Source organism: Grampus griseus (assembly GCF_964374135.1).
Source record: "Grampus griseus genome assembly, chromosome: 1".
Lineage (NCBI taxonomy): Eukaryota > Metazoa > Chordata > Mammalia > Artiodactyla > Delphinidae > Grampus > Grampus griseus.
In genome coordinates, this window is record NC_139017.1 from 52,008,171 (window position 1) to 52,033,608 (window position 25,438).

General features: G+C 37.1%; 2 protein-coding genes across 3 annotated transcripts in view; one reads left to right on the forward strand and one right to left on the reverse strand.

The window, feature by feature from the left end:
• Positions 1-3,048, reverse strand: part of NME7 (NME/NM23 family member 7) — a 262,372-nt gene extending 259,324 nt beyond the window's left edge. The window contains exon 1 of the mRNA XM_082659949.1: positions 2,985-3,048. The gene's annotated coding sequence lies outside the window, so the exon portion shown is untranslated. The remainder of the gene's footprint in view (positions 1-2,984) is intronic.
• A 428-nt stretch (positions 3,049-3,476) lies between these two features.
• On the forward strand, positions 3,477-25,051 carry BLZF1 (basic leucine zipper nuclear factor 1). Of its 2 annotated transcripts, XM_082657176.1 has the most exons (8): positions 3,477-3,613; positions 4,701-4,776; positions 14,318-14,757; positions 16,119-16,318; positions 18,122-18,250; positions 20,140-20,359; positions 23,476-23,663; positions 24,395-25,051. In XM_082657176.1, the coding sequence occupies exons 2-7, from the start codon at positions 4,746-4,748 to the stop codon at positions 23,659-23,661; spliced, it is 1,206 nt and encodes a 401-aa protein (XP_082513302.1). In that variant the 5' UTR covers positions 3,477-3,613; positions 4,701-4,745; the 3' UTR covers positions 23,662-23,663; positions 24,395-25,051. The 2 variants fall into 2 exon arrangements, with proteins under 2 accessions (XP_082513302.1, XP_082513301.1); XM_082657175.1 differs by having other exon boundaries at positions 23,476-25,051.
• Positions 25,052-25,438: the final 387 nt, after the last annotated feature.

The following is a 25,438-nucleotide window of genomic DNA, read 5'->3' on the forward strand; positions in this document are numbered from 1 at the left end:
CTTTATCTTAAACAGCATGCATGTGAGACATCCTTAACTACGGTTGCCTATCTCTGCTTCACAAGATACAGGTGATGCTGGAATTTGAAGCCAGAACCCAATTCTGTTGCTAGAAGCTAGAGCTGTAACAAACCAGATGCAGATAATTTAATTGCAATGACCAGCAGAGCAAACAAACTCCATCCTCAGCTGCTTATGGAGACCATCAGCTTTGATAGAGTACAGATGCCCATGGCCAGACTGAACACGGAGAAAGGACATCCATTTCTCTCTTTTTCTAAAGGCCTACTCTTTCTCATAAAGGACCGACAGCAACTAACATAAGAGAAAGATTTGGATGCAGAAAGAAATTTGAAAATTCAACTCTAGTCAATTGTAGGCTTTCATTAAATTCAGAGTTTATCCTGACACACAATAAGATTGTCACTAGGTCAAAGGAGGAAGAAGAAATCTGCATGCCTTGAGATCTCAACTATTTTGCCATTTAAAGTGTGTCTTGCTCAAAGTACATTTTACCTTGAACTTTGTGGATCACGAGTCACAGTAAGAAATATATTCTGCGTCATAACCCAGTACACATAACATACATACAATTTAAAACAAAAGTTTCATGAAAGCGACCCTTACTATAGGCAATATGGTAATGTCTATTTCATGTGTCTTCTTTTTTAATGCTGGCTACATACCACAAACTAATTTCATGACCGAATAATGGGTCACAACTATAGTTTCAAAAACACTGCTGTAGTATATACACGTGGTCTGCCCTTTACCTACCTCTCTACTGGAATCTCACACTCCACCATACTCCCCCCACTGCTGTCACCCACACACCACCTCATAACCTATCAATAATAGCAATTTTTTTTTCAAATTAAACCATAAGATCAGTGCCTGCAATACTCAAAGCTCTTTTGATCTTTTTGCTAGTGCTGCCTAGAACCCTTCCCTCAGATCATCGCACTTTATCACTCAGACTTCAAGACAAAAGTCTCTTCCTCAGAAGAGCCTTCATTGACCACGCAATTTCTCAAAGAGCCACCACACACAAATCGAGCCAGGACAGAGGGTGCGAGGAGGAGTTCACTGCTCTTAGGGTTGTTGGGGGGTCTGAATGACAGGCACCAAAAAACAGTATTTCACAAATATCTGAGTGCCTAACATGATATAAGCAACAGCAGTGAACAAAAGAAAGACCCATTCCTCTAACAGTTCACAGTTTAGCAAGTGTGACAAATCTATGAGCAAATAATTTCGACTGAATATGGTAAGTACAAGTTTGAGGGGCCTCTGCAGTAACCAGGTAGAGATGTCCAGGAAGCAACTAGGCCTTAACAGGTCTGAGATGAAACTGAAATTTAAGAATGAATGCTTAGGCATTAGTAGAACTCGTGTGTGTGGATGAAATCAACCAAGGAAAACGTAGAGACTGAGAAGTGAAATTATTAAAGAGTGAGTCCCAGAAAATGACATTTTAAAAACAGGCAAAGCCAGTGGAAAAAAAGAGGGAATGAATAACCATGAGCTTCAGCTGTCAGAGAGGCTAAATAAAATAAATTTTGAGAAGAAATTACTGGATTTGGCACTTAAAAGGCCGTTGGAAATTTAAGCAAGAACAACTTCATGAAGCCATTAGAGAGGAATTCAGACAACAGACTGTTGAGGACGTAAGTGACCGAGCAGAATTTGATACAAATGGAAGCACTATGCTTTCCAGAAGTTTACTGATAGATTGATGGGAGGACTGGATAAACACAGGAAGGGGAAGGGCTTTTGTTTTATTTCATTTTCTTAAGATGTATGACTTGAACACTGAGAAGGAAATGGAGAGGAAGAGGCTGAAAGCACAGGAAAGAAGAACTATAACCTGAAGCAAAAGTCTTGTAAGGAATGGAAGGGAATAAGATTTAGGGCAAAGATGGAAGCATTATCCTTCAACACCTGTTTCTATCAACTAGAAACACAAGACCGAATGATGGGTAAAAAATATAGATCAATATATAGGTTGGGGCATGAGGTTAAAGAAAGTGACTGTTAGACTCTGTCATCTGCTTAGAATGGAGGGGAAGGGACAGGGTTTGTAAAGTGAAGGTGTGGAAAGGGCTCGGAAGGAAAAGGGCAGCAGAAGATTGGAGTAATAAAATGGATTGCTGAGTAGTACTGGAGAAGGGGTGGTGGGTGGGTCTCTGTTAAGTTCATAGCTATACTCATCTGACAATAGTCATCTCTCTATCTTCCAGTTCTTTACCTGTAAGTGTTTAAAATATTTGGTAATTAAGTGAATTAACTAGAACCCTGGTGCTTTCAAACACGTGACTGAATTATCTACAGGCTTTTTCAAAATGCAAATACGGAGCCCCATTCCTATTTATTCAGAATTTCTGGGGGTGAGGCTCTAGCAAGTGCATTTTCCAGAAGTGATCTTGAGGGGCATTCCTGTTAAAAAGCACAGACCTAGAAGGTAATCAACTGGCTAGAAGAGAGCTAATGCAAAATACAGCTATTACTATATGGCCCTTAGACAGGGTGTGGGACAGTACTCGGCCACTCAAGAAAGCAAAGATTTCAGGAACTAGGGAGGTTCGGATCAGTAATGAGAACGTTATACACACACCACAACATACTATTAAATGAAGGGCGTTAAGGTGAAGCTGGGAGCTTGAAAAACAAAAATGCAATGATGAAAAATGAAAACATTTTAAATGTTCGAAATAATCTCTCACCTCAGACTAACAGACTCAGTGTCTTACCCCTAAACTTCCTGTCACATTACTCTCGAGGCTTAGCAGTACCAAAGTGGAATTCAGAGTGCTACAAGAAATAGGGCAAGAGGAAATTGCAGGGACTGCTCCTGGAAAGGGAGAAAGAGATAACGGCGTGAAGGCAGATGGGACGCGGACGCCTCTCAGTGCCCAGACAACCAAGGACCTGGGACGCGGAGTAAAGAAGACCCCGGAGCCGTTCTGGCCTCGCCTGGCACTCACCATCACCTCAGGATCTCAGCACAAGGAAACAGGTATGGTTGCAACAGGAAGTATACAACACCAATACCAACGCCGGGTTACTCTGGCAACGGAGCTCCACCTACTGCCGTACTTTGCGTGGGCCGCCCTGCCCGCCCCTTCGTCCCTATTGGCTAAAAGTAAACTCAGCTCCGCCCACCCAACCGACAGGCCCGCCCTTTCACTCCGTCGCCTGGGGCGACGGAACACCGCCTACCTCGTGCCAGCATCATCATTTCCGTTTGGCCGACAGATAACTCGGAAGTTCAAACTAATACGCGGCTAGGGTCCAAATAGTCTACATTTTATTTTTTAATAAGGGTTCATCCAGTTTTCACTTACTGAAGTCTTACAGAAGATGTTCTGTGTTACTTGAGTTTAAACGCACCACAGAGTGTGTTTACCTTTTTCTTTTGGAAAAGTATTCCGGAAACGAAACCCTGAGTAATCGGAAGTGATTATTTGTGAACCAGAAGCTTGATGTCACCAAGGCCTGGGCGGATTGGCTTCCGAGTGCAAGAGTTGTGTGTGGAGAAGTTAGCCCAGTGAGATCTAGACGAAGAACCTGTAAAGTGAGGCCCCCTGCAATAGGAAGAGTAAGAGTCTGAGAGGTAAGTCCAAAAACGGACTTGTGTAACTAAGAGGGCGTTTTGGAACGGGATGGCGGTCTGAGTTGAAGTTTGGTGTTCAATCGCTTTGTAAGGAAAGGTTGCCTGTTGTTCCAGGAAGGCTTGTTCAGACAGGCACGGAACTTGGGATTCGACTTCTGGGGACCGCAGAGGTTGACAGGCTTGTCGCTTCCATCCTGCCGCCTTCATACCTGTTACCCACTCCAGACCCATCCTTCACCCCCTTCCCTTGGTGTTTGCCGGCCGACATTGGCTGTGCTCGTACATTTCGCTGCGCTCGTACATTTCGCTGCGCATCTTCCGAGGGCTCACTGCTCTTTCGAAGGGTCTTTGGAGACCTGTTTTCAGAACAATAGGAGGAGGGTTTGTGACGTTTGAGGAAGGTAGTCGTGGGAGACACTATGCCAAGTTATATCGAGTACCCGAGTGATCATTTTTGTGGTGAAACCAGTTGTCATCCAGTGTCCAGTTCATTATACTCATAATCACTGCATTAGTATCACCTTCCTTCTCACGTTCTCCACTGAATCTTAGTCTATACTGTAAGGCCATGCATACACTTCTGAAAGCATATGCTATGCCATTTTAATTTTATTACCAAGAAGTGCAAATTATCATGAATTTTTTGTCGCTTGTTAAACATCTGAACAGAAGCTCCTCTCTGATATATATAGTGAACAAAATAGTGTCAATAATGTCTACTGAGAACATAACTACTTTAATTACTTTTAAATTCCTGGCGTCATATCAGTGATACAAAAGCCCCTACAGTAATTATAGTACTCTTTCTGAGCTAAATTTAAGGACACACATCTGATAATTTAGAATATACTGGTGGTAATTTAGAGTATACACTGAAACAGAAATTTGAAAATAAACCACCCCTAATTTTTTTGAGACATTTGGGAACCATAACAATATCACCTTCTGAAAAAGGGCTATAAGGGGCACCTCCTAAATGCAGCCTTATTAAATGCAGAAGGAGAATATCACGGTATATAAATTACGGGGAGTTAGTGAATGTGTTTATATGGTATTGTTTTAATTCTTTCATTTTATACATTTTTAGGTTTTTTAGTAGAAGTCTTGGGGTACATTTTTATTGGTGAAAAAAATGACTACTCTTGAAAGTTTAGAAACCAAAGGTAAGTGTTCTTCTTTTGCTGATAATTGTTTTTAAAACATGAAATTTATGGTGATAGGACGAAGGACTGTTTGAGCCAGGTAACCAAACCCCATAGAGCCCTTGGGAATCATTTGTATTTCATCTCTTCATGTTTGTTTTTTAATGCAGTGTTTACATTTCAGTACTACAGATATACAGGTGAATAGTAACATTATTTGGTTGTATTTATTAGATGACTGCTACTGTTAAACAGTAGTGTAAAAGCAAATTTTTATAGCTGTGTTCTCTGTCCACTAGAAGATTAAGATTTAAATAGTAAGAATGTACAGTTTTAAAGATTTGGGTAGATGGACAAACAACTATCAGGTATAAAAGACCTTTTTCTTATTGCATTGGTTTGTTAGGGCTGCTGTAACAAAGTATCATAAACTGGTGGCTTAAACAACAGAAATTTATTGTCTCATGGTTTTAGAGTCTAGTAGTCCAAGATCAAGGTGTTGGCAGAGCCATGCTCCCTCTGCAGGCACTAGGGAAGGATCTGTTCAAGGCCTCTCGCCTAGTTTCTGGTGGTTTGCTGGCAATTTTTAGTATTCCTTGGCTTGTAGACACATCACAGCGATCTCTGCCTTTTTGTTCACATGGCATTCTCCCTGTGCATGTATGTCTGTGTGTCCAAATTTCTCCTTTTTATAAGGACATTAATCATATCGGATTAGGGTGCACACTACTCCAGTATGATCTCATCTTAACTAATTACATCTGCAATGACTTTATTTCCAAATGAGGTCACATTCTGAGGTATGGGTGGGACACAGTTCAACTCAGAACATTTGCTAACTACAGTAGTTACTTTTTAGTCCTGCCTTGCTTGTCCTTTGTATAACATTTCATACTATTGATCATGCCCACTTTTTGAACTACTTTCTTTCCTTGATTTCCATGACTTTACTCTTATTTTCCATCTACTCTATGGCCCTTCACTGTCCAATGCAGTAGCCACATGTGGCTATTTGAGCTTAAATTAGTATTTTTAAAAATTAAAAATCCAGGGCTTCCCTGGTGGCGCAGTGGTTGAGAGTCTGCCTGCCGACGCAGGGGACACGGGTTCGTGCCCTGGTCTGGGAGGATCCCACATGCGGCGGAGCGGCTGGGCCCGTGAACCATGGCTGCTGAGCCTGCGCAGACTGCGCGTCCGGAGCCTGTGCTCCGCGACGGGAGAGGCCACAACAGTGAGAGGCCCACGTACCGAAAAAAAAAAATTAAAAATCCAGTTTCTCAGTCACATTAGCCACATTGAAGTGCTCAATAGCCAATGTGGCTGGTGGGTATTGTATTAGAAAGTGCAGATATAGAACATTTCTATAATTGTAGAAAGTTCTGTTGGACACCACTGCTCCAGTTATAGTTTCTTTTTAATTCTCCTCTTCTTCTGGTTTATCTTTTAAATATTAATGTTTTTCAGCCCTCCTTCTCTTCTACTCTCACAGCTTTAGTAATTATAAGGATGGCTTCCAAATCTATCTATAGCTCAGATCTCTTGCCTTGTGATTCAGACCCTTGTAGCTTACTGTCTACTGATTATCTTCACTTAGACATAGATAACAGTCTTAGCATGTCCCAAAGTGAGCTCCTCTTGATTCAGGTTATTCTTGGGTAGAGTGAGTTGTGGAGGTTGGAGCTGTCAGTGAGAGATGGGAAACTATTTTCTAGAAGCCAGTTTTGCAGCAAGCAGATCTCCAAAAGCAAACTCTTTAAAGGGGGTTTAAATGTGTTTAGACAGCGAAGATCATGCCAATAAGTATTTAATTGAATTTAATTCAGCTGAGTGCAAGAGCATTTCAGGTCACCAGAGGCTTTTTATATTATTAGAATAAGCAAACCAGAAACTGAAATGAAAGTAATAAGCTGGGGATTAATGGGAAATAAGAGCAATTAAATCATAACTACTATGAAAGCAGTTAGCATGGTACCTGGCAAAAAGCGAAAAACTAAATACGACATTATCGTTAGTAATTAGAAGTTAGTTATTGCAAGGCCTCTGTGAAATTATTTATTTGTTGTTACTTGTTTGTACTGAGGATTAGAGTTATAAAGCACTTTCACATACATTACTTCATTTGATCTTAATTTTACAGTGAGGTAGGTAATTCAGCTGTTAGTCTTAATCCTTCGTTTAATATCATTTTAGCTGTTAGTGAAGAACAGTTACTTGTATCACATGGCCTGAGAAAAGGTGCACATTTGTCAGTTGCCTGCATTTCCTGTAACTGCCTCAGAAAAGAAGCAAGATTGGCTTATAGGGACAGAACAACTTCTCAGCAGACATTTGAGCAATGCTGTCATCATGAGAGGGATGTGTCCTTGCTGCTAAGGTTTTTTGAAAGGGAAACATGCAATAAATAGGAACAATTAGAAAATTAGAATTTGAATCCAAAACCTTTTGGGGAAGCAAGGTTGAAATTAAAAGTAAAGGGATTAAAGTCAGACAGTTTAGTGAAAATAGACCAAATAGGAAGGTCTGAGATGTTCAAGTATTTATAATTCCATAAAATAGTCTAACTTTTAACTCTAAGTCTGTGGAACAATAGTTATTAGGTGAAAAAGGATTCCATGGACAGATAAATTAGAGAAATGCTGGATTAAGGGAGAGATTATACTACAGGACCCTTCAGAGCCTTTAATATACTAATGTACACTGTGCAGCTCCAAAGAGATATATGTGGTATGCAGCACTGCCCACACTTATTTGACCTGGAAGCTCTTCTATTTGCGGGGCCTGTGACAAAAGGAACGTTTGGATTCCACGTCAGTAAACGTGGGCCTGCCTTAAGTCCACTGCCTAAAGCATATTTTTCTAATTTAGTGGTAAGTAAACTTCATTGGGTGATACTGGTGACATATAAAAGAATATTAATTTAAAATTACCAAGTGATGATCCCTAATTTTACTGTTTTATAACTGAATCTGCATACGATCTGAAAAGTTTGTCAGATTATGAGTTAGTAATTAATGATTTCGTGTAGAGGAAAAAATTGAGTAGTTTTTAAATGAGTTAGTTATTGGATGTTAAAAGGAAATGTTCTAGGTGGTGTGTTAATGTTAACATTGATGAACTTCCATAAGCACTTACTCACCTTTCTGCACCAAGCACCATTTCATTAAGCTGATGATACCAAGATTAGGAGGCAGTCCCCGCCCTGAGGAGATCTCAACAGTTTAGGAAGGAAACAAATTTTGAAACACTCTTCTATTTGCATTATTCTGAAAGCAATGTAGGATGGGGGGGGAGGTAAGGTTACGTGGTTTGCCCAAGGTCACACAATGTGTGGCAGTGGAGACTGAAGTTTTTGACTCAGAGTCTAGTCTAGTTTTATTATACCATCCTGCTGACTCTGAGTATCTGTCTCCATAGATTTACAGTTTTATCAAAAAAGGAGAAATGTTTGTTTCATTACAGACTATAAAATAATGTTCTTTTTGTCTCAGTATTCTAGAGCAAGGGTTGGCAAATTATGGCTCTTGGGCCTGCTGAGAATATTTGCAGGCAGTCTGATAATAGGGAACACGAGCTTTGAATCCCACTTAAGCCAGGTGTTATCCCAAGTAAAAAATAACTCTATTCTTTTCATTATTAAACCTATATTACCCAAAAAAACTTCCCTCAATAATTATAATTTGAATTTCATCTTTAAAATTTTGTTTTTTTTCTTCATATATAAATGCCTATATATCAGTAGTATCCTTAATTTTGCCTTATGGTCCACAGAGCCTAAAATGTTATCTGACCCTTTATGGGAAAAGTTTGCCAACCCCTACTGAACAGTATTATTTGTTCTCTTGCTACATTTCACCAATTTTGGGGAAAGGCAGTGAGAATGAGCCATAAACCTTAGATATGTTTTAATTCTTTGATAAGTGATCACAGGTGGAAGTTAATGTTGATGAGTAATTGAAGAATTGTTTTGTTGTTTCCCTTCAAAGAATGGGAAGGGATTGATGTTTTGCTTTACTTAAACATTACTCATAATTACAGAGCTGGTACCATAGATCACTGTCATCCCACTTGACTGAAGGTAATTGCTCATGAATGTGCCCTGGATTGGGCCTAGTGCATATGTAATAAAGGTTTCTCTGTGGGTCACAGAAAAAATAGAATTATGAAAGTAAGTTACTGGGCAAGAAAATGTAAAGCCCTGACTCCCCCTTGCCTCCTTGCCCGTGCACAGTAGCTAGAAGCACACTTGTTACAAAGAGGGAGCTGCCCTGTGAGATATGGTACAGCTTTGGGACTCACAAGTGCTTGAGTAAGTAGAACAGTTTAAATAAAGGAAGTGTAAATTGAGTTTGAACCAAATTGATTGAATTTCTTGATTGGAATTTTATGACAATTTTGTTTGAAAAGAGATTTCTGTTCAATACCCATTGTTTCTTTGCCTTTTAAATTTAGCATTAACCATTTTGTGATTTGCTCTTGAATCTCCATTACCTAAAATTCCAACTCAAAAATGTTACGACTTGCCTAGAAATCGTATTTAATCTTAACAGATGTCACACCTGCTTCTTATTTCTTCAGCTTCAGTGGGCCTGAATGGCATAGCTCTAGTGTGTCTTTTTGTTGTGTTTTTTTAATTGTGAATCTGTAGTTAATTCATGACTCTACGTTACTTCTTAAATGCCAGGATGTCTTAGTGACAAAATTAAATTTGTACAAGATAGAGTTAGACAAACTTGAAACCATATTTTAAAAGCATGGGAATAGGCCTTTATTTTTAAAACAGTTCAGTGGGAATTCTCCTTCTCCATGCTGATGTGCTACAGCATGAACTAAGTACCAAACCCTTTATTTCACTTTCGGAAGTATTCCTTTGTTCATCTTTTTGAAAGTAGAGTCATTCCTAAAGCTCAGGGTATGTCTTAGTTAACATTTAATATAGAAATGACAAAATATTTTATTTTAATATAAAACGCTTTGTTAAATAGAACACCTTAATTATACCTCAGATGTCTTTCTACCTCCTGTGTAACATAACTCAGGATTCCCAGTACATTACTACATACTTAGGAAAAAGTCCCCAAAAATCTGATAAATGAAAAAATAGTCCTAAAGTCTGACGATATAACTTTGTAAAACTTTAGCATAAGAGAATAAAAGGCACAATTATATTTTATGATATTAAGCTTTTTCTCCCCTCAATCAAGATCCAAAGTTATTAGATTTTTTTAAAGAATAATAATAAAAGCAATAGGAGGTAACATTTAATGAGCGCTTACTGTGCCATTCTAAACACTTTAGAATGTTTTCTTACTTACTTTTAAGCATTGCATTAGCTCATGGATATGGAGCATGCAAAAAATAAAACTAAATAAAGACATAAGTAATAGATCTACTGATACGTCAGTAGAGTTATTTTGTGAGGCAGTTTGACAATGCAGATCTTCACCTGGCACATTAATTCTATTCTTGGGAGTTTATTCAAAAGAAATAATTCAGAATTTGAAAAAAAAACCTGTAGGCATAAAAATATTCACTAAAGCATTTTTATAATAAATAATTGGAGTCTAAACATCCAGCAATAAAATAGTAATTAATTAAATAGTGCTATATTAACTTGAAGGAATAATGTAGTCATAAAATGAAAATGTGAAGACTAGCAAAACAGAAAAATATATTAAGCTTATAAAGTTAATTATAAGTATAAGTATATAAAAATATTGAAGAAATTTGAAGTAATGAAAAGTTATTTTAGAATGATTAGAATATACGTAATTTTTTCTTCTTAATATCTTTTAATAATGTAATGTTTTAAAAAATAGTAATAGAAACCAGAAGATATGTGACTGTGTATGATGATAATCTGTTCTACTCTGTAGTTTCTGTATCTATATAACTAAGTTTGGAAGAAGAAGAAAAATAAGCTTATTAAAAAGTAGAAACCTGGGAGGGATGGATTGCGAGTTTGGGATTAGCAGATGCAGACTATTATATATCAAATGGATAAACAACAAGGACCTACTGTATAGCACAGGGAACTATATTCAATATCCTGTAATAAACCATAATGGAAAAATATATGAAAAAGAATGTATACATACATATAACTGAATCACTTTGCTGTAAGCAAGAAATTAACACAACATTGTAAATGTATATTCAAATCATATGAATATATGATTTGGCTAGATAGTAATGAATTCACCAAAGACTGATCAATAGTCCATGATTGTTCAATTAACATTTTTGTAGAAATCAAATTTCTGTAGAAATATGTTTCTACCACTTATTGCACACTTATTATATATTACCCAGTAACACATGTTATCTTTTTACATGTATGTCCTGTCTCCTCAAGTTTAGATAGTAAGTTTCTTAAGCATAGAGGTCCCCACTACCTCATACAATGTCTGGCCAATATTAGGCACCAAGCAGCATGTTTGTTGCCTGTAAAACTCAAAAGTTTATCATCACCATTGTTATATGTGCTTATCCTTTTCCCCTCCTCTTGCTTCCATTTATTTATTGTTTATCAGATAGAGAGTTCTGGGTACGAGGCACTTTACTAAGAATATAGTGGTAAATGAGTGACACATAGTCCCTACCCTCATGGAACTTATATCCTAGTGGAAGGCACAAATAGTATAAACTAATTACACTGAAAAAAATGTTTACCATTTTGATAAATGGTAAACAGAGAAAGGCAGGGTCTTTGCTCTAGGGGCGTGTAAACAAAGAACCTAGCCTAATCATGGAAGATTAGAGAAAGCCTTCCCTTTGGAAAGGTTGAACTGAGATTTGAAGGATGAGTAGGGGAGAAGAAGTTAGGAAGAAGATTCCAAGAAGAAATGTCTGCAGAGGAAGAGGAAGGCATTTGCTCCTATTGAGACACTAAAAGAAAGCAAGTAACACTGGAACTTAGGATCTGAGGGAGTGAATGGCATAAATTGAGACCCAGGAGATAGGCAGGGGGCCAGATCAGCAAGGGCCGTATAGGCCATGGTAAGGATCTTGGTCTTTATTCTGAGAGTGACAGGAAGCCATTCAAGGGTTTGATGCAGATCAGATCTGCATTTTTTTAAGTTCACTATAACTGTTATATAAATTCTGTGGGCTTTTGCAACCTGACAGATAGGGCTATTAGCAGAGGCAGTAAGTTCAAGGTTGATAAGGCAATAGTTTTGTTTGTGGAAGGCCTCCCAGACCAATTAACAGCTTAGCTCTGGAGTCATATTCGGACTCAAATCCCAGTTTGACACTGATGATTTGGACAAGCTATTTAACCTTTCACAGCCTCTGTTTCTGTCTACAAAATGGGTACTATTGTGCTTACCCCATGAAACTTGTAAAAATTAAATGATATTGATGCATCTGAAGGACTTAGAACTATGTCCTTGGCACATAGTAAATTGAATAAAAGCTAATTATTACCATTCCTAGGTTTTGGCCTCCATTTTCTCAGATGTATGCCGGACTTGTAAAATGGCAAGGAATCTAACTTGTAGCTCATAGGGATGTTACTGAATATACTAATTCAAGAACTCCATGCAGGTTAGGTATCATCTCAGCCATTTCCTCAAGGTTGCAACATTTCCCATTCTAGCAGATCCTCCATTCTTTCTAAGCTCTAAACCACTTATTTTCTTGAATCAATTAGTGAAATTAGCCCTTTCTTGGAGAAAGATGACTCAGTGAAACTTCTTACACTGCTTAATTTGAGTTAAGGTAAAATAGGAGAAAAGAAACAAAATTTTTGTTATTTGACTGGAGCAATGGTAGTATAGTGGTGAGCATAGCTGCCTTCCAAAGGTTATCTAAACTAAGGACGGCTAGCCAGGTTTGGCTTATATGCGGGGAGATTTTTTTTTTTTTTTTTTTGGCTGCATTGGGTCTTCATTGCTGCACACGGGCTTACTCTAGTTGTGGTGAGCAGACTTCTCATTGCGGTGGCTTCTCGTTGCGGAGCACGGGCTCTAGGCATGTGGGCTTCAGTAGTTGTGGCATGTGGGCTCAGTAGTTGTGGCTCACGGGCTTAGTTGCTCCGCAGCATGTGGGATCTTCCCGGACCTGGGATCAAACCCATATCCCCTGCATTGGCAGGCAGATTCTTAACCACTGCACCACCAGGGAAGTCCCAGACGGGAGATTATTTTAATTGAGCAAATTAGTAAATGTGTGCAGCAATGTATTAAGTTACAGAGGAAAGGAATGGGAGCTACCATTTATTGAATGTCTGCAATTCTGTGCAAGACACTTCTGACACTTAAAGGGGCAGTGTGTGCAGTGGTTAAGGCCTCAGTCTTTGGGACCAGGCTGCCCAGAATTGCATTCTGCATCTTCTACTTACTGTGTGGTATGACTTTGGGCAAGTTCTTGAACCTCTTTGTGCCTTACTTTCTTCATCTATAAAATAGAGCTAATTATATTTACCTCAAAGGGTTACTGTAAGGATAAATGAGTTATGTGTAAAGTATTTAGAATAGTGTTTGGCACATGGTAAATCTTTTATAAATGTTTATTTGTTACTTAACCATTTTCTCATTTAAGACATAAGGTAACCCTAGATGTATTGTTAAATTCTTTTCATGGAGGCTGAAACTGAAGCTCAGATAATTGCAGGATTTTGTCCAGGATTGTACAGGTAGCAGTGGTGGAAATGGGACTCAAAACCAGATCTGGCTGATCCCAGAGTTCATGTCATTTCTATAATACCATGCTCCTTCCACTTGTTTAGGGCATGATGCCTGGCCGTAGTGTGCTTATCAGACTTATTGGGAAAGTGAGATTTAGCATATAACAAAACCCATAAATGATAATTATGGTTCATGATTAAGATTCAAACTGAATATTTGAGATGGTAAGTAGCATAGGCATTCAGAGAGTAGACTAGAACAGTTGGGAAAATTTAACGCAGAGTAGAGTTTAAGCTGACTTCTTAAAGGGATAAGTGAGAATCACAGTAAGTGTCGAAAGAAGCCATTTAAGAGAATGAGAAATAGCAGAAACAAAGGTCTAGGAGAGAGAGTATTAAGGAATCTGGTTGGATAACTTGTGAAGCATTCTTTGCTAAGAGTTCACAAAAACAGGTCAATCTATTTTGAGGTAGACACTTTCAAATACGTATATACATAGCTTATTTTATTTTTATATTTAATATTATTGAGTGTCTACAACGTGCCAGGCATTTGATCTTATTACATTGTTTCGTACCACAACCCTGTAGCATAGTTGTTACTATCTCCATTTTGCAGATTAGGAAATAGAGATTCATGGAGGGTTACATTATTTACTTAGGATTATACTAGGAAGTAGAAGTTGAAGCCGAATACCTTGATTCCAAATCTCTTGCAGTTTCTACCAAGAGAGAAACCATTTACTTAAGGAAAGTTTGAACCTGTAAGACTTTGTTCATCTTTTGTTGACACATGATTGTTTTGAAAATTTTTACTCTAAATGTTTTCCCTTTTTTTCAGTACCAGGAATTCTGAATGTAGGGTAAAGCATGTCTTAGCATTTTCCTGGCATTTCTTTTCAGTAAGTAGTTTATGTTTCGTTTTCCCTTCTATAGTCATCCTTACTTCATCCCCAATTCGAGGAGCGGGAGATGGAATGGAAACTGAGGAACCACCTAAATCTATTGAAGTTACTCCTGGAATCCAACCTATAAAGCATCACGTCCTTCCAAGTCCACGAAAGAAAGCAGTTCCGTCAGAGAGCCCAGGCGTTCTTCAGCTAGGGAAGATTCTCGCTGAAAAAGCAGTGGAAGTCGAAGCTGTAAGAATATTAGTTCCCAAAGCCGCTATAACCCATGATATCCCCAACAAAAATGCAAAGGTTAAGTCTCTGGGACATCACAAAGGAGAATTCCTTGGCCAGCCAGAGGGAGTTGAAGAACCCAGAAAGGAACTATCCGAGGTAAAGAATATATTGGAAAAGCTCAAGAACTCTGAAAGGAGGTTACTACAGGATAAAGAAGGTCTTTCAAACCAGCTCAGAGTACAGTCCGAGGTAAGAACAGCCTTAATAGGTTTAATGAGTACCTCTCTTTATACCTGGGCCTTCTGAGCCTGCATGTTAGAAAACAATACTTCCTCTTGCAATGTCATTATAACTTGTCATTTATCTAAAAAACTTCCTCTTAAATTTCTCATTCTCTTTAGTGCCTCTAATAGAAGTAGTTTATGTTGGGAACTTATCCTCTAAACATGGTTGAAGTATGAGGTACTTTGGACAATGTGAGGTACTTTGGACAAGACCACCTACAAGTTGTAAAGGAGGTTACAGTTATGAACTTGCAAACCAGAGATTGACTAAGTAAGACTAGCTAATAATCCTTGCTTTAAGAATCCATAAATTCCAAGTATTTTTTTCTATGTATAGATAATACTTAGAATAAAGAGAATGGTGGTATAAGTATCAGTGTCTTCATTGTAAATGGAAAATTATCTATAGTGCTTGATTCACTTTCTTTAATCTTTACATCTTAGTAATGGCCTTACCAGCCCCAGTTTGCCTCTCTGTTAGATTATACATCTTTTTGCTAGATGTTAGTCTTTGTGACACCATGGTTAGTGGTTGTCATTCAAATATGTTTCTAATATATTTAATAATATATTTTTAAATAACTGATTTCAAATTACAAAACTAGTACATATTTATTTGTAAACATTTTAGAAAATACAGAAAAAATAATGAAAATAGTGCTACCTATATTATACCATCTGGCTATAAATGCATAATTATACATACTGAGTATATTTTTGCCTTGTAACTCACTTTTTTTAGTTGTCTTTTAGTTGTTAATACAGGATATTCTATTAAAATATCATTATTAATAGCAACAGTGTTCTTCAATGACTGCACCATATACCAATACCTTTTATTGGACATTTATGTTTTAATTTTTTGCATTTTTGATAACAATGTGAAGAACATGCTTATAGACATGTGAATTGCTTTTTTGCTTAAATTCTTAAAAATAAAAATCCTAAGGCACAAAGAAATCAATTTTTAAATGTTGGAAAAGATTTATAAAACACTCGGTCATATCTTTTAGCAAAATTTATTGGTTCACTTTTCTAATTTTTTGCCTTTAAGTGTTGACTGGAGGCAGTTTGTAATTTTTATGATAATGATTTGTACTCTTATAATAAGAGGCTCAGATTATAACCACATGGACTATAGATTAATAGAGATATAGACATGGTTATATACATTATGAAACTTAAATATTTAATATCACTTTTTGATACACACTTTTAGTAATGGAGGTCCAAACTACATGAAACAGTTTCTCTTTTGTTCATTTTGCTACATTAAAGTCACTGGCATCACTTTGAGCTTGTTGTATTGGTCATGATTTCCTCCAGGTCAATCGTGAGTTAAAAAAGCTGCTGGTGGCTTCTGTTGGGGATGATCTTCAATATCACTTTGAACGTCTAGCCCGTGAGAAAAATCAGCTTATTTTAGAAAACGAAGCCCTAGGTCGAAACACAGCTCAGCTTTCCGAACAGTTAGAACGGATGTCCATACAGTGTGATGTGTGGCGAAGTAAATTCCTTGCAAGCAGGTATTTTCAATTTTAAAGAGTATTTCATTTCCTAGCTTTTGCTCTATCAGACTTTTGACCCCTAATGCAAGAAAATAGATTGTAGTGTGAAAATTTCTGATTCAAATTGTCAGAGTACCTCGTGTATTATTTAAGATGTGGACTCTTCCTCCTCTGGATGGTCATACAGTCTCCGTAAATGGAAAAGTGGTATCAAAAGGCACCTCCCTCATTCCAGAATTCTGAGTTACTCTTCTATAGTAGAAATCACTCCTACTACAATGTTTAAGATCACAACAAAACTGTAAACTCAGTCAATTAATAAATATGTAAATTTTTTAAAAGACTATTTTTCCCCACCTTCTATCTGGAGAACTCAAATATCATTGCCACTCCGTACATCATATTTTGTCTCTCGTGCTCTGTTCTTATAGCTCATTTTACTACATAATAGAGCTTCCCAACCTTTTTCTCACCATGCACAAACAGAAAATGATAACATCTGTATGACATACTGTATAGCCTACTGGATGAGGCTACTCTCCAGTAGAGGTGAGAACCCCAGGCCCCTAGAACCACCAGGCCCATGGTAGTTGGGAAGCTCTCTTATATATTATGATTGTCTATTTATCCCCTCCTTCCAACTTTGAGTTACTGGAGAAAGGATCTGGGTGTTATCCATCTAACACACATCTATTTCTAATTGTACTATTATAGGATCTATTTGGAGAAATGAATTTACTGTTTATTGACTATTTACTGTTTATTGACTTAGAATGAATATTAATTAATTCTCATTGAACAGCTTAAGAAGCAAATCATGCATATATTTTACAGATTACTGTAATAACTTTTTTTTAACATTCTGATCGATGCTGATAGTAACACGTTAAGGGCAATAATAATTAAACCAAACTTTATTGATATTTTAGTTGATTTAATCTTTTAATGTCAGAATTGTTTTCATTTTAAGGAATTCAGTGGTTACTATGGTCTGAGACTTTAGTTTTAAGATTTTCAGCTGAATAAAAATACTTTAAAATTTTGCTTCATTTCCATCAATAGAGAATTGGTTAAATACATTTTGGTACATCCAATCAGAAGAAAACATTAAGCTGTTTTTTTTTAAAAAAGGGAATGAGTTAGCTCTATGTGTGCTAATATGAAAAAAAATCACCAAGATAAATTATTAGGTGAAAAAAAGCAAACTATAGAAAAGTTTGTATTAAATAATCCCTTTTTTGTAAATAATATGAATATAGTTATTTTTACACATAATTTTTTGTTGATATACACATAAATTATTTTTTTCTAGAAAAATATGTTGGTTACTTTATTGATCACTGACTATAAAAGAAGGATGGGAATGCTGGTCTGGAAGAAAGACTTAGTTTTGCTTTTTTATAAATCTTTCTATATTTAATATTTTTCTAAGGACAAAGAAGTAATTGATGGCAGAAAAATAACTCATTTTTTTCTCTTAAATTTTCCATATTTAAAAAACATTTAAATAATGTTATTTTTTTCCAAAACTTGATTAATCTAGAATAAGACTAAAGTACAAGTTCCAAAGTCACTATATAGGAAAGTTAAAAAACTGTTTCCTTTGTCATTTTGTAAACAGATATTTTAATTGAGTCCCTTTAATAAGTTCTAAGCTCATAAAGATTTTAAATGTTTTTTAGTGAAGATTTAAAAACTGAGAAGTAATTTGACAATATTAAATCTTTTTTGTAAGTTTTTAAAAATGACAGTCACAAAGGTAGTATATTAACTTCTTAACACTGTCAGAGAATTTATATGTAAGACTTTAATCTTTTCCAGGGTTATGGCAGATGAGTTAACCAACTCCAGAGCGGTTTTACAGCGTCAAAACCGTGATGCACAGAGTGCTATACAAGATCTCCTGAGTGAACGGGAACAGTTTCGTCAGGAAATGATAACTACACAGAAGTATGGCACTTGTTTACATTCTGAACTCTTCTCCTTTCTCCTGCAATTTTTGTTATTGAGATAGTTCTTTAGTATTTCTACATTTAATAACTTATTGAGCATATATGTTTTAAAACAGATGCCCAGGGGAGGGAGAAAGACTGAAAAAACAGAAGACATGCTTCTTTTATTCTTAATTGGGGAGAGAATTAGTTATATCTATAATAGAAGAAATCTCTGGATTTAAAAGTAATTTTTGGTTATAGTTATAGCAGTTTTGTATGGTTTTTGGTAGAAGCCAAAAAGCATACCAGTCTTTCCTTTGGAAGGAGATCTTTTTTTTTTTTTTTTTTTTTGCGGTACGCGGGCCTGTCACTGTTGTGGCCCCTCCCGTTGCGGAGCACAGGCTCTGGACGCGCAGGCTCAGCGGCCATGGCTCACAGGCCTAGCCACTCCGTGGCATGTGGGATCCTCCCGGACCAGGGCACGAACCCGTGTCCCCTGCATCGGCAGGCAGACTGTCAACCACTGCGCCACCAGGGAAGCCCGGAAGGAGATCTTTTTGAGGATTGTTCTACAGTATTAGAGCTTACTTTCATGTCTATATGCACCAGAACTGTCAAAATTGATAGTCTTCCTTAAATGTACTTTATACTTTTATGTAGTTGATTTCTTACAAATCAAATAAGTAAAGGTCAAGAGAAAATCATAGGGGAAATTAGAAGAATGAAAACACAATATATCAAAATATCAGATTTTGTGGGAGGCAACTAAAGCAGTGTTTAGAGGGAAATTTATAATTTTAAATGCTTATTGTAGAAACGAAAAAAGGTCTCGTCAATAATCTAAGCTTCCTTCTTAAGAAACACAAAGAGCAAGTTAAGCAGAAGGAAGAAAAGGATGAGAGCAGAAATAAATGAAATAGAAAGCCAAACACTGGTTCTTTGAAAAGATAAGTTTACAAAACCTCTAGGCAGTATAATCAGGAAAAAAATAGATACAAGTGACTAGTATCAGGGATGAGGAGAGGGGTACACTACAGATTCTGTAGACATAGGAAAGATAATAAGGGGATGTTATGAACAACACTATGCTAATCAATTCAACAACTTAAATGGACGATCTCTTTAAAAGACCCAAACCACCAGAGTACCCAAGAACAGATAACCTGAATAGCCCTAACCTATTAAAGCAATTTACTTTGTAGTCAAAAACTTTCTAGTAAAGGAAACCCCAGGCCTATATGGATCCATTGGTGAATACTAACAAATATCTAAGGAGGAAATAAAACCAAATTTACACAAACTTTTCTAGAAAATAGAGAAGGGAACAACTTCCAACTCATTTTATGAGGCCAGCATCATCTTGACACCAAAACCAGACAGAGGCACTACAAGAAAACTACAGGCCAATATCTCTAATGAATACAGATGCAAAAATCCTTAACAGAATTTTAGTGATTCAAATCCAACAGTATATAAAAATGTTTATAGATTGTGGCCAAGTAGGTTTTATCCCAAGCATTATAAGTTAGTTTATCATTTAGAAATCAACCAATGTAACTCACACAAAAAATTATCATATACATATACCATATGAATATCTCAATAAATGCACAAATCTGTAGTTGTATAATACTGTATGAGTACACTATTATTACCTGTACTAAAATATGAGAACTAAAAAATGTACTGTTTGTTGAATGATTTCCAGATAACCATAAAATCAATAAGTGCTTTCTGTAATCTGACTTATTTTACCAGACTTCCTGATTTATTGAACTCTGAGAGAAAGATAGAGGAGAAAGATACTATATGATTTCAGAAATATGTTTCTCATTTATTCATCATTCTTGATTTTTAGATTTTATCCTCTTATTAATATTGAGTGCTCATGTGTGTTCTTTGCAGGTTGTTGGAGGAGCTCTTGGTCTCCTTGCAGTGGGGAAGAGAGCAAACTTACTACCCTAACGCGCAACCTCACAGCACAGCAGAACTAGCGTTAACAAATCACAAGTTGGCAAAAGCAGTAAATTCTCATCTTCTGGGAAATGTTGGCACTAATGGTCAAAAAAAGTTTCCATCAACAGTTGAATTCTGCAGCACCCCAGCAGAAAAAATGGCTGAAACGGTAAAATACTTCTCTTTCATGATCTGTGGAACCTCTAAGACTGTCCTCGTATTGAAAGGTGACATGTTGTAATGGAAAGTGCTTGGCATTGGGAGTTAGGAAATATGGGATCAAAATTTGATTGTCATACTAATGAGCTAGGGATCTTGTAGAAAATTATTTCCTCCTCTGAGCTTTAATTTCCTCAAACACTTGAGAAAAAAATGTAGTTGTAGTTGTTTTTAAAGATGACCTGTTTTTTAGCTACTGAATCATTGATAATCCTTTTCTTGAGCTCATTTTGATATGAAAACCACTGTGTAGAACTTTTAATTTAGTAATCAAGAGTAGAAAATTGATTACTTCTGGTCTAAGATGTTATTTGTTTTTTCCCCATATAGATGGGAATGTGCCAGACTCCACAGAAGCAATTAGTGTAGACCTGGTACCTTCAGTCCTGTGTGAATTGAGGGCTCATGCAGGTGACCTGTCAAATACTGTGGTCTCACAGTTCTACAACCATCCAGGTTCACCCTCATCCCAGTCATAGGCCTTGTCATTACCAGAACTTTTCCACTTTTAAAATCTTCAACATCTCTCCATGAACTGTGATCTCAGCAGTTTTGGGGATTCCATAAAATAATACATATAAAGCCTGTAGCAGTTTCCAGTATAGGTACAGTAATTTCTCAATAAATAGTAGCTATCATTTTTATTATTATATCCTTCATCCCTCTAATCCTGTTGCCTTTACAAGTCCTGTCAGTTCCTTCTAATTTATCCCCTCTCCCAAGTTCAAACACCTGATCTCCAGGCTAAACTTTAGTAATAGCCTCCTCACCAATATCCCCACCTTGCTTTTTACCTGCCTCCATGCCATCCTCTACTGTCAGTGAGTTATTTCAAAAATGCCAATCCCATCATTCTTGGTACTGCTGTTCAGAGGGCTCCCAGTCTCCCTCATTACTGAATCTGAATTATTTCATATTGTAGAGAAGGCCTTTCATTAATCATTATTCCAGTTCCTCTTCTCTAGTATCACTTTCCAGGTGTGTCCACCCTCTGCACTTCACATCCCAGCAGTGTTAACCACTTGCATTCCACAGATAGGCCACTGTATCTCATGCCTCTGTACATACTTTCCCTCTGCCTAGACTGCCCTCCCAACATCTCTCTTCTTGCCCAACCACTATATTGCCTTTAAGAATCAGCCTTCCCTGAATCCCACAGGCAAACCTAGATGTTCCTTCCTCCAGGCTTCCATTTTGTACATATATATATATATCTCTAGTATAGCTCTTTATCATGTTAAATCTCTCTCCCAAACTGTGAGTTCCTTAAGGAGCTTATGTCTTGCATTTCCTCAAGGTCTGGCATAATCCTTTGTACAACAGTAGGTGTTCAGCTATTTACTGAATCAGTCCCTGAAACTAAACTCATCAGCTTTATCCAAAATCGTTTCTCTTTTTCTATTCTTTTGTTGGGAAATGGTGTTGCTGCCTACCTGGTTGCTGCCAGTAGCATTTGGTATAATTAACTACTCCTGATATCTTGAAACACTCTCTTCCCTTGGCTTACGTAACCCTACACCCTCCTACTTCACGATACAATGGTGGGTAGCCTCAAGGCTTGGTTTACATCCCCTTCTCCCAATCCTTTATCCACCTTGTCTCATTGAACAAAACTGACAGTCCTACTTCCTTAGTGTCTCTTGGACCTTTTAGCCACATTGCTTCAAGGTCAGCATTTCTTAGCTAGATTATTGCTGTAAACTCCCTTTCTCTGTTCTTCCCATGTCTGCTTTAGTGCCCACTCCTTCCCTCATCCACCCGCTGTGTATAGAGTGATCTCTCTGAAAGGCACCCTGCTTAAAATCCTTCCCTATCACTTTCAGGCTAAAATCTAGAAACCTTGTATCTATACTGGTATCTTGGTCTCCTTTAATTGTATTCCTTTGGCATTTTGTTCCTCCCTCTAAAGGCACATAATGTAATAACATATATAGAGAGTTGGGGTACTGTTATAATTTTCCCTTCTAAATTTATAAGCAGCTTTAAGATAAGCCCTTTATCTCTGTTTGTCCAGTAGCATCTAACCAAGTTCCGTAAAAAATAGAAGGATATCAAAAACTAAATCGAAAAAGCAGTAATCCAGTAGAAAAACAGAGGTACTAAAATAGAATGGTAGCTGTTAAATGATGCCAGGACATTTTTAAATTAGCTATAGCTCTTTGGGTACATTGGTAACTTAGAAGGAAAAAAACCTGCTGGACAATATGAGAGCTAGGGAAACAGACATCTCAAGCCATTTCTGAAAGCTGTTTTTGAATAAGCCTTACATAGAAGGAGAGAAAGCTCTTTCCGCTACTGCTTTTCCCAATTCCTTTCCAATTCCAGTACCTGCCTCCTTTGCCCAATAACCCATGTTCATCATATGATGATGGTTGGAAGAATATGAAAATGAGAAACAGGAGCTATGAGCCAGCCATGTTATCCTTGCCCTTAATTGGAGAATTTTTTTCAACCCAAGAGTTCCTCCTGTTGTGGGTCTCAGTAAAGGAAACAGAATAGGAAGAATCAGAGCAGAAGAAGAATTAAGAGAGTATGGTGTCCATGAATCCAAGAAACAAAAACATGATCGTTAGCATCAAATATTGCATATAAATTAGAAAAAGAGAAATGAAAACCATTGATTTTACAAGTAAATGATCAAAAACTTTGAAATAACATTTCAGTAGAAGAATGAAGGCAGAATCCCAGTTCCAGGCAGTTCAGTGAAGGACTGAGGGAGAAAGGTAGTGCATACGTTTTGGTTAAAGATAAAAATCAACATCACTTATAGTAAAATTGATATAACCTAATTTTCTTTTATGTTTTCATATATTTTCATCAATATGCATAAGAGTAATTTCATTATTTTTTAAAATAGGTAACCTAGGTAATATAATAACTTGACATCATTGTCAAATTTAGAGCTTTTTGAGAAAAGCCATAAGTTCTCTAATCAAATGCATCATTCAGATGTTATTTTTTACGGCAGTTTCATACTAATGAAATAGCACTTTTATATATTAATAAAACCAAGGGCTTTTACAGTCCTTCCTGCATACATCTGACGTCACCTCTTATTTTCCTTAGGTTCTACGCATTTTGGATCCAGTAACCTGTACAGAGAGCTCAGCTGATAATCCGTTTTCTGAGTCTTCACCAACCACCTTACTTGCTACAAAGAAAAATATTGGACAATTTCATCCCTATACAAGATATGAAAATATAACTTTCAATTGCTGCAGTAACTGCCAGGGAGAACTTACTGCCCTTTAACAGTCAGTATGTTGGAGGCACACTACAGAGTCATTATAATTTGGCGGCTGGGGTTCTTTTAATGCTAGAAGTATTATCACTTTCTATTTAAATAATATATATCCCCAAAGATGTTTCATGTACTGGACTCTGGATTACCCTTTCTTAATAAATATCTCAGGGTAAGAAAAAAGTGAAACTGTGTAGCTATATTTGAAATAGACAATACAGGCATTACAGGATGGTTTTCCTAAAGGACTAAAAGAACGATTCTGTACCTTTCTTTTAGGCTCTAATTTATTAATCTTGCTGTATATTTTACATAAGCAAATTAATTTCTGTACTCTAAAGCAAGGATTGGCAGACTACAGCCTTGGGTCATATGCAGCCATACCCATTCATTTACTGTTGTCTGTAGTTGGTTTCATGTGCTACAACAGCAGAATTGAGTAGCTACAACAGGGTTTGTATGACTAGCAAAGCCTAAAATATTTACCATCTGGTCCTTTACAGAAAAAGTTTTCTGACCTCCACTCTAAAGTAAAAGTAGCTGGCAGGGGTCGGGGAGGGAGTGGGGTAGGAGTCCTTTCCCTTTTTGGTGATTTTTAGGGGCTACAAAAGAGTCTTATGGAAACACTGTGGGTGAAGGGACTACTTTAAAAATAAATGCTATATGTTAGGAAACTTTTAAATATTTTACAGCCACATTAAGAAATGCTTGAGCAAAACATGTTCTCATTTTGCTTTTGTGCAGGGGATTCCATATTTTGAATGGATGCAATTTGATATACAGAAGAAACATTCTAACTATTGAGCTCATTTTGGCAATTGCAGCACAACAGGAGTATCCAATTTGATACTTATGAAATATGGCAGAGAAAGTAGGATCTTTGGGCTTCCCTGGTGGTGCAGTGGTTGAGAGTCTGCCTGCTGATGCAGGGGACGCGGGTTTGTACCCCGGGCCGGGAGGATCCCACATGCCACGGAGCGGCTGGGCCTGTGAGCCATGGCCGCTGAGCCTGCACGTCCGGAGCCTGTGCTCTGCAATGGGAGAGGCCGCAGCAGTGAGAGGCCCGTGTACCGCAAAAAAAAAAACAAAAAAAACCGGATCTTTCTAGAACATTGTTCAAACTCAAAAATGCAATTCATCAATTTTTATGTCATATATATTATTATTTACTTATGACCGGCTATCATCAAACATCCTTTTATATACCTTTAAAAATGTCCACAAAATGTTTACACCAAATTACCCTAACTGGTTGCAGAAGTGCCTATCAGTAAAGAAATCCTCAAAAGACAAATATGATCAAATAACAACATGTTTTAATGTCAACTTAATGGTTTTGTTTTGTTTTGGTCTGATTCATCTGAGTTATAGTTTCAAGTGGCAATAAATTTCTCTGCCTTCTTTAGTGTGAATATTTATTTATCTTTCCCCCAGAATGATGTGCTTCAATTCAAGTCTTCATCTAGCTTATACTATTTACAACTGATTCTTCAGCCTTTCCTTTAGGTTTACTTAGTATAAAACATAGGATAGGGAGGGTGGGAGGGAGGGAGACACAAGAGGGAAGAGATATGGGAACATATGTATATGTATAACTGATTCACTTTGTTATAAAGCAGAAACTAACACACCATTGTAAAGCAATTATACTCTAATAAAGATTTTAAAAAAAAAAAAACATAGAGGAAAAGCTCCATGACAGTGGATTTGGCAATGATTTCTTGACTATGACACCGGAAGCACAGGCAACAAAAGAAAAAAATAGATAAACCTCATCAAAATTAAAAC

What these genes read in the sequence shown, in the direction of transcription:
- BLZF1 (XM_082657175.1), top strand. Translation starts at nt 4,746, where the DNA reads ATGACTACTCTTGAAAGTTTAGAAACCAAAG. An exon ending in AGTAAATTCCTTGCAAGCAG is followed by an intron (nt 16,319 to 18,121) that starts GTATTTTCAATT and finishes AATCTTTTCCAG; the next exon opens with GGTTATGGCAGATGAGTTAA. An exon ending in GAAATGATAACTACACAGAA is followed by an intron (nt 18,251 to 20,139) that starts GTATGGCACTTG and finishes TGTTCTTTGCAG; the next exon opens with GTTGTTGGAGGAGCTCTTGG.